The sequence below is a fragment of the Chionomys nivalis genome, chromosome 18 (genome assembly GCF_950005125.1).
Source record: "Chionomys nivalis chromosome 18, mChiNiv1.1, whole genome shotgun sequence".
In the NCBI taxonomy this organism is placed as follows: domain Eukaryota; kingdom Metazoa; phylum Chordata; class Mammalia; order Rodentia; family Cricetidae; genus Chionomys; species Chionomys nivalis.
Window position 1 is genome coordinate 14,285,922 of NC_080103.1, and position 17,170 is coordinate 14,303,091.

The following is a 17,170-nucleotide window of genomic DNA, read 5'->3' on the forward strand; positions in this document are numbered from 1 at the left end:
GGCCAATGCACCTCCCATCCTTAGCATGGCACCTAAGAAGGAGAAAAGCACCGGGAGCGCAGTCTCTAAGATGTGGGAACCCTCGCTCATAGCTGCACACTTGAACCAGGTGAGCCTCCCGTCTCAAGTCTCCCCCAGCCGAGGGGCTGAGGTAGCTGGAACACTCTCTGCTCAGTACTGCTCTCCCAAGTCCTTCCACACTCCAAATCACAAAGAATGTCCTGGGCAGGGGTGGAGGGCGCTTAACAAAGGGGTGAACAGGGAGTCTGGGTATATAGCTCAGTGGTAGGGCTGAGTGAGGTCCTGGATTCAATTCGCTGCACCGGAGGAAAACCCAAGACAGGATGGGAACCTCTGTCCTGCAGTTTCAATAGGGGTTGCCAGATGCGGATGAGAGTGGAGGACAGGCACTCTTAGGGTTCTTTTCCAACGAAGGCTTCCAGATGATGTGTCCAAGTTGTACTGGGGCTGTTGTGTTTGCGAACTGTTTCCTTCCTGTTTGGCTGATATCTTGTCAAATCGTCTGTGGCCCTGCACACAGCCATATCTTAATAAATACTGAGTGTAAACAGGCAGGACCCAGGGCGACAATCTGTGAAAATAGAAAATGTTCCTGTGTCACAGCTCGCCCCGTTCTGTTTTCTGTTGGCTTTGATAAATGACCATGGCTCGATGTGACTTGGAGAGGAAAGTGTTTATTTCATCTTACTGTTAGAGTTCATCACTAAGTGGAGTCAGGGCAGGAACTGGAAGGAGACACCCTGCAGGAATTCTGGCTCACGCTCAGTTAGCTTTCCTATACAATATGGGCCCACCTGCCAAGGGATGGTACCTCGTACAATGGGCTCGGTCTTCCTACAGCAATCAGCAATCAAGACCATCTCACAGAAGAGTGGCCTCAAGCCCCTCTGTTGTGGTCAGTCCCTCAGTTGAGATGCTCTTGGATGACTCCAGGTTGTGTCGAGTTGACAGCTGAAACAAATTAGGACATGCTCCATGCCACTGCACCAAACGTTTTCTTTTTTTTATTATTATTAATTAATTAATTTATTTATTAAAGAATTCTGCCTCCTCTCCACCCCCACCTCCCATTTCCCTCCCCCAATCAAGTCCCCCTCCCTCGTCAGCCCTAAGAGCAATCAGGGTTCCCTGCCCTGTGGGAAGTCCAAAGACGTTTTCATCTGGGGCTGGAGAGAAGGCTCAATGGTTAAGAGCACATGTTTTTGCAGATGACCAGGGTTCGATTCCCAGAGCCCACAGGGTGGCTCACAAGTATCTGTAACTACAGCTCCGGTGGATGCTACCTCCATCTGGCCTCTGTGGGGACCAGGCATGTACATTGCACATATACGTAAGTACAGGCAAAACACTCGTACATATAAAATCCATATACACATATATCTTCATATATCTTGAAGCTATAGGAGATCAAAGGAGCTAGCTGCTCCTTGCACATTGCCACAAACATACACTGCAGTCTAAGACTCAAATCAGAGGGCCCAGCTGCATGCAAACCCAGTTCCAAAGACCTCGACCACCTCCAGTGAGAACCCAAAGGCTTTTGACACCAGCAGGTAGAAATCCATATATAGATTCTAAAGTTTTTAGGTTCAAGTAGTCTTTTGAAAAAAAGAAAGGCCATTTCTGGAAATTCCTGTCTGCCATTGGGAACCTCTTTCAACAGTGGAGAGCGAGTCTGGTTTCACTTTTCATTTTGCATATGGGTACATGATTCACTAGAGAGTTTGTAGTTAAGAAAAGGAAAATGGACCTGCTGTCCTCCCGGGAAATGGTACCTATTTATCCTTATTTTCCAATAAGGTTGTTTCTTTTTCTATGGGAAGTAATGCTATCCGATATAAAAATTAGTCCTGGTGATCCCCGTAAGAAGAGTCTGACACTCACGTTTCTGCTGTGACTTCATGCATCATAACCCTGACTCTTGTGCATGGTTTCAAAAACACTAGCAATAAAGAGTGTAACTCCATAATCCCCAGTTACATTCTCAGGTTCTCAGAGATGTTTGTCAAATCGCTCTACTAAAGTATCCTCTCTTTTGCTTTTGCAAGTCAAAACTAGCCAAAATAATTTTCTTAATTTTTTTTTTGAGATGATGTTGGCCAAGTTGAACTTAGAGTGAGCATGCCTGCCTAAATTATCCACTGCTAAACCACGGTATTGGTGGAGGCTACTGACACTGTGTTTGTTAGTCCAGTCCTGCGGACATAAAGCTATGGTTTTCCTCATTGAACTAAAATCCTACAGGCACTGTTTTTTCTTATGGCATGGAAACATGAAAAAAATCAGCCCTCTTCATACTAGTCAAACAATATAGGTTCAATAAATCTTCTATACTCATAGATATAATTTCAAGTCAAAGTAATATATAGCTTTGGCTACGAAGTGAAGACTCTGGATTTGGCTAAAGAAGACAATGTTTATGTGAATTCTTTGTTGATAGGGTTTGGTAAGGAGTTATACAGTGGTATGTCTGAGAATATGCTGTTTTTTGAATTCATGAAGAGTTTGTTATTCGTGCACAGGTATATGTGCTTGAGTATGCATGTGCAATTGTGTGTATTGGGGTGGGGCATAGGAGACAGCATGGTAATTCTCTAGTATTCCAAAAGATAGTTTTTAAGATTACTTCATTGAATCCAAATCAGTAGTTCTGATATTCTGAGAGCAGTCTGCACTGGAATTGAACAGAAGAACCAACTTCACCATGCGGTTCTGGTGATTTGACCTTATTTCCCTATTTTATCTATATCAATCAGTTAATAGATAGATTGAGTGACTGATTGATTTGGGAGCTGCCCTCTCAAGCTGGAATTATTTTCAACTTCTCAGGTCATTTTAGTCGTTCCTAAAGCATAAAAAGGTGGCAACCGTAGAAGGTACCCTCTTACTGAGCACTAAATGACTAGGGACAACTGGAGGTTAGGAAAATGGATGCAAGCTTGGGTGGCCAGGAAATACTCTGCATATGTCTTTAATTGACCCTGGGAAACTTGATCATATTAGAGCAGTTAGGATGCAGGGGAAATCATTTGACTGAGGAAACCAACATCAACCTGGATGCTTGACTTGAGAGAAAGGGCACGTAACTGGGTGTCCATTGCTCCTGACTTAATCGTGAAAAACCAGCCACCACTGACTCTCTTTGCTGCACAAAGATAACACTTATTAGTAAATATGAAACATCACACCTCAAATTTTAAAAGAACACAAGATTTAGGGGCATTGTCAGTGAGACTCTAAAATAACAGCATAGGAATGTGTATGGCATTGACACATTTTCAATCTAGAATGGCTTTAGCGCCCCCAAAGAAGCTTTAGCACACTCATTACCTGAGGCTTCCCTTCCTATGGCTTCCGATATGCTCAGCCAACTGAGGTCTGAAAGTATTAAATGGAAATTGTGTTAAGCCACACAGCCTTCTGCGTATCCCTACCAAATCTTGTACTGCATCGCCCTCCATCCCACCTGTGACAGGAGTCGTCCTTACATCCAGTGTGTCCACTGGACATATGCAGTTTGCCCACTGATGTCTTCCAAGCCGTCTGGTGTATCAAGTAGACGATTGTAATACCACACTTGTGCAGTGTGCAAGGGTTCAGTTTTCACATTTCACCACCATTTCACTCAACACTAGCTTCACAGTGCAAGGGTATCATGATGGTGATCAGAATGAGCTAAAAGAAGCTGAGAATGGCTTCCTTCAAGGAGGAAGGAAAAGGTTATTGATTGAATAAGGAAAGAGTGGAAGTAAGGGCTGATACTGAGTGCTATAAGAACAGGTTTTCTATCAGTCAATGTGTGGGGAAAGGAAAAGGAAGTTGCGCTAGTTCTACTATCAAGACTGAAAAGCAGTTTTATTTCTCTGCTAAGTGCATAGCTGAGATGGGAAAGACAATTATGTTGTGGAATTAAACGCCATCTGCAGGGTCAGGCAGCTACTGGGGATCTTGGAATATATCCCCAGGTGATAGAGACTGTCATAGAAATGAAAATCTTGCCACATGACTGTCAAGGCAGATGCCATTGACCACAGTGATGGAGGGGATGCTAACGGAACCTGTTAGTACTCCTGAAGCAATGCTCACTTCCTTTCCCTTCCCTTCCTCGCTCCAGCTGGCTTTGTCTATTTGCTGTTACTATGACAGAACCCTTTGACTAGATAATTTACAAAGGACAGAGGTTTCTTTCTTATGTATCTGAAGGCCAGGAAGTGCTAAAACATGGTGGCAGCATCCAACAGGAGCCCTTGTTGTGCCATAACATGGCAGAGGGTGTCACATAGGGAAGTGTGGGAAAGAAAGAAATAGGGATGAATTGCTTTTATCAAAGACAACCCCTATAGCAATTAAGCTACTCCTGGAAAAAAAAAAAAAGATTGAATAAGAGTGTTGTCCACATGTCCTGATTGCTTCTTTTGTTTGTTTGTTTTGTTTGTGGGGGTTGTTTTGTTTTGTTTTGTTTATTTTGGAGACAGAGTTTCCCCTTCCTGGAACTCACTCTGTAGACCAGGCTGGCCTCAAACTCACAGAGATCCACCTATCTCAGCCTTCCAAGTGCTGGGATTAAATGCGTGCACCACCACCACCTCTTAAAGGTAACTAAACTTCAGCACGAGCTTTGGAGGGGGAAATTCAAACCATTATACCAGTCTCTGGATGCTGCCATTTCTCTTTCCGTCTGACTTTGCCTGCTGAAAGGGTTTTATATAGGAATAACCAGCCAGCATTTGCCTGTGTAACTGACTTGTCTGACTTAGCAGAATGTCGGCGGCGGTTTTGAACTATGAGTTAGAATTCCTTTGCTTTAGGGTACATGCCATACTTTATTGAACTACTACTTATCCTTTGCTGAACACTGGGTGGTATCTCCCCTTGCTTAGTGTGGTGACTGCTATTAGTAATATAAGTGTACAAAAAACTGTGCTAGGGTCCCTGCCTTGAGTTCTTCTGAGAATCTGTGAAGAAGTGGTGTAGCTGGATCATGTGGCAGCGACTTTTTCACATTCCTACCAGATACACACAAAGGACTCAAGGCCTTCACGTCCTCACCAACATTTGCAGTGTTCTGGAGTTGATGTTGTTTTGAATTTCTCTTTGAAATGTGGCTGGATTTTTCTTTTTTCTTTTCTTTTTATTGTTTATTTATTTATTAAAGATTTCTGCCTTCTCCCCGCCACCACCTCCCATTTCCCTCCCCCTCCCCCATCAAGTCCCCCTCCCTCATCATCCCTAAGAGTAATCCGGGTTCCCTGCCTTGTGGGAAGTCCAAGGACCACCCACCTCCATCCAGGTCTAGTAAGGTGAGCATCCAAACTGCCTAGGCTCCCACAAAGCCAGTACGTGCAGTAGGATCAAAAACCCATTGCCATTGTTCTTGAGTTCTCAGTAGTCCTCATTGTCCATTATGTTCAGCGAGTCCGGTTTTATCCCATGCTTTTTCAGACCCAGGCCAGCTGGCCTTGGTGAGTTCCTGATAGAACATCCCCATTGTCTCAGTGTGTGGGTGCACCCCTCGCGGTCCTAAGTTCCTTGCTCGTGCTCTGTCTCCTGCTCATGATTTGGACCTTGAGATTTCAATCCGGTGCTCCAATGTGGGTCTTTGTCTCTGTCTCCTTTCATCGCCTAAATGTTTTTCTTTGGGTTCACCTTCTTAATTAGCTTCTCTAGGACCACGCATAATAGGCTCAACGTCCCCTGTTCATGGCTAGAAACCAAATATGAGTGAGTACATCCCATGTTCCTCTTTTTGGGTCTAGCTCACCTCACTCAGGATAGTGTTTTCTATTTCCGTCCATTTGCCGCAAAATTCAGGAAGTCATTGTTTTTTACTGCTGAGTAGTACTCTAATATGTATTTTAAGTCTTTGAAGAAAGAAATCGATGAGGACACCAGAAAATGGAAGGATCTCCCTTGCTCTTGGATTGGGAGGATCAACATAGTAAAAATGGCAATTCTACCAAAAGCAATCTATAGATTCAACGCAATCCCCATCAAAATCCCATCAAAATTCTTCACAGATCTGGAAAAGACAATAATCAACTTTATATGGAAAAACAAAAAACCCAGGATAGCCAAAACAATCTTATACAATAAAGGATTGTCTGGGGGCATTACCATCCCTGACTTCAAACTCTTACAGAGCTACAGTATTGAAAACAGCTTGGTATTGGCATAGAAACAGAGAAGTCGACCAATGGAATCGAATAGAAGACCCTAGCTTTAACCCACAAACCTATGGATTTTTCTTTGATATTATTTGTAATAATCATCCTAACTGGTGTGAAGTGATGTTTCCTTGTGTTTTTATTTTCATTTCCCTAATAATTTATGACATTAGCATGTCTTTTAAAGTCCTTCTCAGTCATCCATACTTCCTCGTTTGCCAATTTATGAATTGAACTGTTTGGTGATTTATTATCAAATTGCAAAAGATGTTTAACTCTTCTCGATAGAAACCCCTCGCCTGCTGTTATATTTTGCATCAATGTGCTTCTCTACCCCTGGGTTGTCTTTCCTCCCACTGACAGTCTACTATGGTATTCCACATGCTTAGCTATGCAAGGTGCTCTGTTTACCTTGCTCCATAGCTCGTAGATTTGGTACTGTGCCCAAGGATGCCTCCTCATAGCCAATGGCAGGAACCTCTCTCCAGCGTTTCCTCTGCAAGGGTCGTTCCAGCTGCCGGGCTCAGGGCTTCCTTCCGCTTTAAGTGAATTAAATAACCTTCTTAATCCCATCCTTCTACTTCTAATTGCTGAGTCATTTTTTTAACTTTGCCTAGTGCTTTTTCTAGATCGTGTGGAAGGTTTGTATGGGCTTTTCTCCTTGATTTTGTTGATGTCATGATGGCATTGAATTTGCTATTTTAGTTTTAGGATACTTTCTTTTCTCTCTTAAATTTACTAAGGTATAATTGGTAAGTCAAAACCATGCATCTGTATATTAATGTTCATATACAGAGCGACCTTCCCATGTCAAAAACGCATCTCACTTGGACACACACACACACACATATATACATATACATATACATATACATATACATATACATATACATACATACATACATACATACATACATATATATATATATATACAGGAGCCTCTTCCTGTCCTGTTGAGTTTGTTAGTGTCCTCAGGATTTCATATTGATGTTCACAAAGAATAGTCTTATAGAGTTACTTTTTCTTATAGTATTTGGTCTTTGGAAATATTCTGCCTCTTCAATATTTTGAAGAGTCTAAGGAGAATTTTGTATTATTTATTTTTCTATGAATGAGTGTTTTGCCTAAACATATGTTTGTGTACCACATCTATGCCTGCAGAGACCGAGGTACTGGATCCCCTAGGACTGGAGTTACAGATGGCTGTGAGCTACCATGAGGATGCTGGAAATAAACCTGGGTGCTCTGGAAGAGCAGCACTCTTAACCCCTGAACATCTCTTCAGCCTTAAAAATCATTATTAAAATTAACAATGCAAATCAAAAGTCACAGTAGTGATGACTTAAAGACATTTGTGCACATGATTTATTTTTGTCAGATAATTTTAAATTTTTGCACAGTGCTAAGTTGCTAGCTAGCATTTTTTCACTTAAGACTAAAGGGGCGGTGGTAGCACACATCTTTAATACCAGCACATGGGGGGGGGGGGGCAGAAGCAGGAGGATGTCTCAAGGCCGGTCTGGCCTACAGACTGAGTTCTGGGGCAGTCAGGGCTCCAGAGTGAAATCGTGCCTCAGAAAAAAGAAAATAATAATTAATTAATTAAATTAAAGGGTTCCCTTTCATGCTTACTGAAGATCATACCATATAGCCATGAACCTCCTTAACTTTGTCTCTAAATTTTCTTCATTTCTAACTCACTTTTAAAACACAATTTGAGTAGTTAGAGGATCTTAGTTGACAGGTTTCGGTTTCGGTTTTTTCATTTGTTTTGCTTTTTCCTATCACTTTGAATATCCCAGGTAAACTTCACACTGGTAGGGACCCTCAGACGTGAGAGCTAGCCTTTCTCCCACGGCTTCCAGGGCTCTCTGTGTGGGCTGTGGCAGTCTGCCCATGTGCCTGGGCAGGGGCTCCAGTCTGTCACACTTGGAGTCTGTTGAGCTTCTTGGATGTGTAGTTTTTCTTTCCTCAAGGTTGGGGAATTTTCAGCCATTATTACTCCAATAATCTGCTCAGATGATTTTCTTAGTGCCGCCGCCATATACACCGCCCCGGCAGTGTTCCTCTAGTTCCTTAGACTATACTCAGTTTCCTTCTGTCTTTTTTTTAAAAAAAAAAAAAAATCAAAGCAAAATTATTGAGACAACAGATTAGGAAGCCCAATGCCTCTTGTCCAAGCATAATCATTAAAGAATAATAAGGAATAGGTTCAAAATTAAAATGACCCTTCAGAAAGCCTAGGCACTGAAATCAGTCATGACCCAAGGCAACAAATAAAGCAGTGATGAGCGAGGTGTTTCATGGCAATTTCAGTCTCATTTGCTCCTCTGGGTGCTGTGGCCGCAGCAAGGGCAGAGCCTTCCATCCTGGTCTGCGCCCTGTGCTCTTCAGACTGCATATTTTCAAATAATTCATGTTCAGGCTTGCAGACTCTTCTTTCCGCCTGCTTGGGGCTGTGGGCAAACCCCTTTAGCAGACTTTGGTTAGTCACTGTTGGTTCAGCCCTGGCTTCTGCTGCCTTCTTTTTATAAATACAGACTAGTACTTTGCCTGTGCTCTCTTTGGGATCAAATGTCCCTTTCCCAACCCCCTTTAGTTCTCTCACCCCATTAAGGCAGCTGTTTAGAAACATCTAATAAATCCAATGCATATGTTTGTTAATGGAGATTTGTTATTTATTTTAATAGGCCAGGTTTTTCTGTTTCTCTGTATGTCCTATTTTTACTCATAAACTGGACATTTGGAAACTTGCAAGCGTTCTAGGGTTTGTTGATTGGCAGAAAACAGTTCAGCACATTAGGACACATCCTATCCATGATTAAGTCTCAAGGTTTCCTCAGGCTAATTCTGGCCTCCCTGCTGGCTGGTTTGTAAGCATTCAAAGTTTCCCCCAAACACCCAATTGCTTTTAAATATCTTAGCTCCCCAGAGGAGTCTTGCAGCATGGACATCTTCCTCTCAGGGTTATTAAGGCTCCCTTGCCTCCTTTTACCCATGTTCCCTTTCCCCAGGGATCTATGGCTCTTCATTCCCTTGAAGCTTTTGTGTGTTAAAGCATATCACAGCCTCTTTCTGCTCAGCCAAGCTGGATGCACCCCCCTCTGTTCTCCCTGGATAAACTCTGGATCATAACACATATAACCAGCACCTTGTGCCACCTACAGAGAAATCCAAATAGAAGTAATTTCTGCTCTGCTCTGGGGGCCCAGGGAAAGGAACCAAGATGGACCATCCGTAGAGTGCCACGCCCACACCACCGAAGCACTAGACTAGGATGAAAGCACCAAGAAGCACCTTGCTCACCATGGTTATTTGTTGTTGTGGATCTTTGATTTCATGCTCTCTTGAGAGTTGTTTTAGCTTTGAGTTCTTACTCTCCCTCATCTATTGTTGTTGTTTGATGTTTGCTTATGGAAAAGAGGCAAAAGGGCCTTCCTAGTCTGCTAGCTTGATCATTTCACGTTGATACGAGACATTTTTTTAATATCAGTTCTGATTTTTTTTCATTTCTTCCTTGCTGAACCTACAGCAGGTGATGCTGGGAGAAAAGAAATGAATGGCAGCTTTATCCATGACAATTTATGGGATGTTTCCAGAACTTTTCAAAGAGCACAAGCGTTCCTTAAGGGAGCTGGCGGGCTCCACTCCGCTGCTCTGAACAGCGTCCACGGCTTCAGGATGCATGGGACATATATTTCACTTGGGGTTTTGTACTCAAGTAAAAACTTCTGCATCAACACAGAGGAAAAGATCTTTGGTCTCAGTGGAAGGGCTATTAGCAAACCAGGAAGGGAGCTTTTTGTTTTGTTTAAGATATTATTTGCTTTTCTCCCAAAGGTGTTTATCTGAATGCCAGTATTTTCTGGAAATTAGAGCTGCTTGGGGGATCTCACGGGTAGAATTTGGTTCAGCATTTTGTGAATTACAGTAGTTAAATTCTTTTATATTTTTATATGATCTTTCTATTTGTCCCATTCTAAAGAGCCCCGTTTCTCTCTATAACTAAAGGCAGACCTGACCTACACAACTGCCTATTGACAGGAAAGCCATGCCATTCTTTCACTATTCCCCATCACAGGAAACACTAAAACACAGGGAAGTGTTGTTAGGGTTTCTGTCCTGCCTGGTTCCCGCAGTCGTTAAGTCCCAAAGAATATCACACAGTGGTCTACATTGGTTATAAACTGATGGGCCCATTAACTCGGGCTTCTTATTAACTCTTATAACTTATATTAGCCCATTATTCTTGTCTATGCTAGTCACATGGCTCAGTACCTTTTTCAGTGAGGCTGTCACATCTTGCTTCTTCTGTGGCAGGCTCACACTGCAGAAAGAATGGGCTTCCTTGTTCCCAGAATTCTGTTCTCATTGACCCGCCTCTACTTACTGTCTGGTTGTCCCGCCTATATTTCCTGCCTGGCTACTGGTCAATCAGCATTTATTTAAAATATAATTGACAGAATATGGACCATTGTACCACACCAGGGAAGGTTGTGGAACCCCATACATCCCTTTTCCTGCCCAAAATTCCTGCTTCCACAATCATTGATTTCACTACAGAATGATTGCAGGCCAAAAATATCCAAATTAAAAGACTATGCGTTCTTACTGCCATTTATCTAATGATTATCACCATTTTTATTAAACCTTTAGTTTTTCCTTAATATAAATATTTAGAAGCGTTTATAAACACATGACTTATTGATGTCCTTTCTGAGACACCAAAGCCTTGCTTGTAGTTTGTATATTTTCATTCTTAGTCTGTGCTCACCCTTTTTATTTTCAAATAAGTAATACTCTTTGCATAAGTTTTAGTTCTAGAACCAACACCCTACCCACAAAAGAGCAAAATCCATGCATAAGATGTCCTCAAGGCTGCATGCCTCCTTAATAGAAGCAACTCTGAGTTGTAAGTAAGATGTAAGAAGTAATTCTAAAAGGAAGTTTTAGGTAGACCTTACAATTTAAAAGCAAAAAAAAATGGATACGAATTATTTTTTATTTATTTTTAAATTAAATTTATTTATTTATTTATTTATTTATTTATTTATTTATTTATTTTACAACCCAACCACAGTTTTCCCTCCCTCCTCTCCTCCTACTCTCTCTTGCCACCTCTCCTCCACCACCCTCCCCCATCCACTCTTTCTCTGTTTCTATTCACAAAGTAGCAGGCCTCTCCTGGGTATCAACAAAGCATGGCATATCAAAGTGAAGTAAGACTAAGCTCCTCCCCTTTTAAGGCTGGGCAAGACAACCCAGAATGAAGAATAGGTTTCCCAAAGCCAGCCAAAGCATTAGGACAGCCCCCTGCTCCCAGAGTTAAGAGTCCCACAAGTAAACCAAGCTACACAACTGTCACATATATACAATGCCATGCAAGCTCTCTGGCCGTCAGTTCAGACTCCGTGAGCTCCTATGAGCCCAGTTTACATTTGGGCTCTTACATCAACCTCTCTAGCATTGCCATGAGGTGGGCATCATTGGAGGAGGAGTGTTGTCTAAAGAATGGCTGTTGGAGTCTATATCATTAGTACTCAAACTTGGGAGCCAAGTGCTCCTTAAAGCAAAGAAATGAATATAAGAGGCACACTTGCATTATCCAGAGCATCAGTCTTCCTGCCTGGCCACTCGCATCCTCTGACTTCCCACTTGAATCACTTTCTGTGGATGTGCAGCTCTTGGCTTCCTCCTGGGCTGGTGATGGAAACGCTTGAGTTTGAATGCTGGGATCTCCATCTCTAAAATACATATTGTTTCTTAGTAAAACTGTTTCTTCTTTCTAAAAGAGTGGAGATAAGAGGGCTTTGCTTCTACCTACAAGTATATGGCCCTCTCTGGCTGCACAGCCTGAACTAGGCCCTGAAAGTTTTGGGTCTCTGTCCTTCAGTTCCCCATTTCTGCCACTGGCCCTGACATTACTACAGTAGCTAAACGTCTTCTAGAGTCACTAGTCTCATTGTTTAGTCTGAGTCCTCTTCATCTTTCCCAACATTCTCCTTCCATTGCTTCTTCCTTATTCTCATCCCTTCTTTACAGCCCAATCCCATACCTTTAGACCCTTCAATTTTCAAGAGTCCAATATCCATTCAACATAGAATTACCTAGTTCTGTTCATTAAGTCATTTCCATTTTTAACCTTATCTTTCCTAAATACTGTTCACACAACAGTGATTCTACCTCCAAAGTACTAGTGACCATCAATAAAAAATTTCAGCAAAATCAAATCGACCGTCTTTCTTTGGCCCCCTCTAGTCTGTCACAACTAACCTTGAAATGGAATTGCTATGGGTACAATAGTGTCTTCGTAGCACAGATCCATAGGGAAGGTGACAAGATGCTGGAATAATCCCTACTCTAGGACCAGATATATTGGTGCTGAATTCCATTTTTCTTGCAGTGGAATAGATGACCTAAAACAACTTTATCTTCCCTCCAAGCCTTCTCCTTTAGTCTTTTCTGTGAACACAATAATGCTTCAAAGACTTGTTATGAATATAAAATAATTCTTATTTTATAAACACATCTATAGCATGTAACACTTAGTCTTCAGCAAATGTATTTCCCACCTCTCTGGCTTTCACTCATATGAGTCTTTTTGGTCACAGTGAATCTCCATGTCACACAACTAGTCTTATCTATTATCTGGAGCCTTTATATGACATGCCTCACGGTAAGCTTTTTCTTTTGAAAAGACTCATCTTATTTTTAAATAATGTGTATACACAACTCTGTGTGTGGGAATATGCACGTGAGTGCAGGCACCTATGGGAGTCTACAAGAAGGTGTCAGATGCCCTGGAGTTACAAGCAGTTTTGAGCTGTCCAGTGTGGATACTTTGACTGGACTTGGATCTTCTGGAAGAGCAATATTCATTCTTAACCACTGAACCATCTCTCCAGCGCCCCTCCACTGGTTTTTTTTTTCCCCAAAGACACAGTAAGTCTTTCTAAAACCCTTGGCTGACATTTATCTTCCCTTGCCTCAGCTACAGGCTCTGCATTAAATTCCATACTTAGTCACAGAATGCCTTCTGCAATTTGGTATCATTTCATGTTTTATAGAACATGAGCTGTTAGAAACCAGCTTATCTTAGATCCATATATACACACTACCGTAACTAGCATAATTTTAGGTACATGATACACACATAAATGATAAATTCCACCGATTCGCACATTAAATCTTGGAGTACAGTGATGCCTGTATGATGGAAACCAGTATAAGTAGCAGACAAAGGGGGTGTGTTCTAAGAGCAGACAACAGAAAGCATTTGCATAAAACAGCAGTGACTGGGGCAGTAGCAGGCACCCAATGGAACATTATCTAGAACGCTCAGCTCATGGCCGTTCCTTATTACACTCTGTTAAGGAAGAATCTTTTTATCTTATTAAAGGCAGGGACATAGCCACATTCCAAAACCTTCTAGAGCTACATAAAGAGAACTAAGTTAGTCAGGTTACATAAAAAAAAATTCTGTCTTGGGAGGGAGGTGTAGCTCAGTCAGTGGAGTGCTTATCCCACTTTCATGAGGCCCTAAGTTCAGACTTCTAGCGTCCATCTAAAAATTTGGGCGTAGTGACTGAGGTCTGTAATATCAGTGCTGGGGAGTGGAGACAGGCAGCTTCCTAGAGTTTGCTGGCCATCAGCCTAACCTAATAAGTGAGCTTTAGGCTCAGTGTAAGACTTTCTTAAAAATTGACTGAGGAAGACAACCAGTGTTGTCTTCTGACCTACACATGCACACGTGTGCATAAAGACAAACCAAAGTGCATGCATGCACACACAAATACATATATAACACAAGACACACAGAGAGAGAGAGGGGGGAGGGAGAGAGGGAGAGAGAGAGAGAGAGAGAGAGAGAGAGAGAGAGAGAGAGAGAGAGAGGAGAGAGATCCTGTCTCAAAATAAAACACATACTTTGCTGCAAGGCCACAGGATTGTGTTACTACCCCCCCTACAAAAAAAAAAAAAAAAACCCTCAGTGTTCCAATTCTACTCTGCAAAGACGTTTTGTCTGCCAGTCAGGAGGCATGCAGAGAAAGTTCTCTAGAACATTTAGTTCACAGCCTCTCCTTATTGCACCTCGGTGGAGAAATAATATTTTTCTCTTATTAAATGTAGCTCAGTGACAATAGTTAAGTTGTGAACACTCTAGAAACAGTAAAAAAAAAAAAGTAAAAAAGCACTTCTGAAGTCTTGAACAAAGCCTGTAATTCTTTTCAAGGCTTGCAAAGTGGCCCTGAGCTCAAGATAGGCATTGCTGAAATATTAAAGCCTCAGATCTCTTAAGCAAATAACATCATAGAATATGTAATACAGAGATGATAATAAACCCAGCCTAAGTAAATTTTGAGGAGTAAATGTGCAATTGAATTGAAGTGCTTAAAGTCATTATAAGTGTAGTTTTTCAAAGACGGAAATGTGTTTTATTGGTTAGAACCCTTGAGCAATTTCTAAGAGGTAGTGAAGGTTTTTTTTTCTTTTTTTACTTTTTTGATCCTAAACAGTAAGCTATTTCTTATGTTAATGTGTATTTAAGACTTACTGGAAATACTCAGAATATGAGCTGAAGACTGATGTCTGGCAGCAGGCATATTTCTGAAATTGAGTTGGTTTTTACTATGATATTTTTCTGAAATATGCCTTCATTGGTATTTACAAAACAAATTGCCAGTTCACACAAAGGTTGTTTTTATAAAAGCCAATGAAAACAGCCGAGTCGCTAGGAAGAATGTTAAAAAGGGAAATGGACTTTTCATAACCTCACGCTATAATTTCTCCTTTTGGACAAAAATGTCTTATTTGAATGAGCTTGGAGCTGAAGGGAATTAGTATGTCAAATTAACCCGCCAGGATGTGATGTGTGATCATTTTTATTGCAAGCGAAAAAGCATTAAATACAAGTAAAAAGTCAACATTGCCAGGGAGTTTGGCAACATCTTAGGAAAATGCCAGAAAAGAAATGGTGGCTGTTGATCAGGGTTCCCCTCCGGCCATGGAAACCACCACGGGCTCCCAATTCCCATGGTGTCCTGCCCAGTGTTCCTACTGCAGCTTCTAGTGATGTTTCTCCGCTCATCCATCTTCGCTCCTTCTACTTGAGGAGAAAGGCTTCCTCAAATAGCGCCAGGTACCTACAGACTACACTGCCTGCCTCTAGCCAACTGTTTCTCATCCACATCCTCTCCTGAAGGATGGAGCAAGCCGTTCTTGCCACGCCTTGCTGGCACTCACTGCCTTGCCTCCTTCCAGCAAGCTCCAGTGGTTGCCACATTGAATAGTTACCTATTTGGAACTGTTGCTCTGTGTTTTCAGTGTAACCCTCTGAATGCCTGTCCTCTTCCACCCGGACTCCTAATGCTTCAGGTTTGCCCTCTGCTGACTACAGCATCTCATAGTGATAACAAATAGCAGTCCCTCCTCCCAGATGACCAGCTGGACTAAATATACTGATGGTTTGCTGCTGGCTTAGCCTTTTAGCCTTCTTGGGCTTTGAATTTGAAAGTCACTTGCAGCCTGTAAGTCATTGTAACTACTTGAAGATGCTCTACAAACCTTAGGTACTATCGTAGTATACAATGATCATACCTCCTCCACTGACATTAAAACCATTGCTGAGCTGACTTAGAGCATCCAACCCAAGAGAAAGATACCTTGCTTAATATGTAAGGTTTCACACATCCAAATCTCAACTGTGTGTTGGGCTCCCTGCAGACCATGACCTTGACTGAGGTGATTCTTCACCAAGACCATAACAAGGATAACAATCCCCACTGTTGCATTTCCAAATACTCTTCCCTAATCCATGATCAACAATTCAGTGCCTTGTTGGCTTCACCTTCATGCACGCCTTTAATCCCAGCATTTTGGGAGGCAGACGCAAGTGGATCTTAGTGAGTTTGAGGCCAGCCTGGTTTACAGAGCGAGTTCTAGGATAGCCAGGACTATTATACAGAGAAAACCGTCTCAAAAAACAAACAACAAAAAGGAAGGAAGGAAGGAAGGAAGAAAGGAAGGAAGGAAGGAAGGAAGGAAGGAAGGAAGGAAGGAAGGAAGGAAGGAAGGAAGGAAGGAAAAAAAGTTGGGTGGTGGTGGCACACACCTTTAATCCCAGCAGCATTTTGGGAGGCAGACACAGGCAATCTCTGTGAGTTCTAGTCTACAGAGCTTGTTCCAGGACTGGCTCCATAGCTACTGGGAAACTCCGTCTTGAAAAACAAAACAAAACAACAACAAAATTCTTTAATATTCCAAGCCACAGTCATTTTTTTGCCCACACTACGAAGTAGCCAAGACTATCACAGCTTTATCTGTTCCTCCCGTACTTGCTGCCTCTTCCTGTAGTCTTTATAAAGCAGCCTCACGGATCCTCCCAGATGCCAGCTGGTGTTTCTGGTCTCTCTTGACTATTTCTCCCTGTCACGTGGCCCACTGTAATCACACTGGCCTTCTGACTGATACTGAAGCCATCAGAAAACACATGACTGCCTTGGACCTTGACTTGCTATGCCTAAAGACTCATGTTTTGCTTCTTGGTTGCCCTGTTGGAAGGAAAGGACAGATACCATGAATTGGGTCATTATCTCTCATACTGTTTCCTGCCACATGAGACCAGGTTCCGAGTAGGCAGGGACTGGCTCATAAACTGGGGGCTGCCAGCTCCGTATCTAGTATGGAGGAGCTCAGCTGTGTTTGCTTGATTGAGGGCTGATAATGTTCAATGAGAAGGAGCTCTCGGATACAGTATTGTTGCTCTATGGAGTAGCAACTCAATAAATACATGACAAGGGAAGGTATACTTAGCCTATATAAATTTGCATAGTTATTATTTCTAATGTCACTTTATACATAAAATTCAAGCTCATCATACTCACAGCTCAACAAGTCTCCCCCAAATCCTTGTGCTCTGTCTTTGCTGCTATGACTGTCCTGCTCAGTATCATTGGAATCATCCCTATACCCCAACATGAAAATGC

General features: G+C 42.1%; 1 protein-coding gene across 1 annotated transcript in view; it reads left to right on the forward strand.

Moving 5' to 3' along the window:
- The first annotated feature begins 25 nt into the window (after nucleotides 1–25).
- Nucleotides 26–17,170, forward strand: part of Spag17 (sperm associated antigen 17) — a 226,544-nt gene continuing 209,399 nt past the window's right edge. Inside the window, exon 1 of the mRNA XM_057793886.1 lies at nucleotides 26–109. Within this exon, the coding sequence (XP_057649869.1) occupies nucleotides 26–109 (84 nt within the window). The remainder of the gene's footprint in view (nucleotides 110–17,170) is intronic.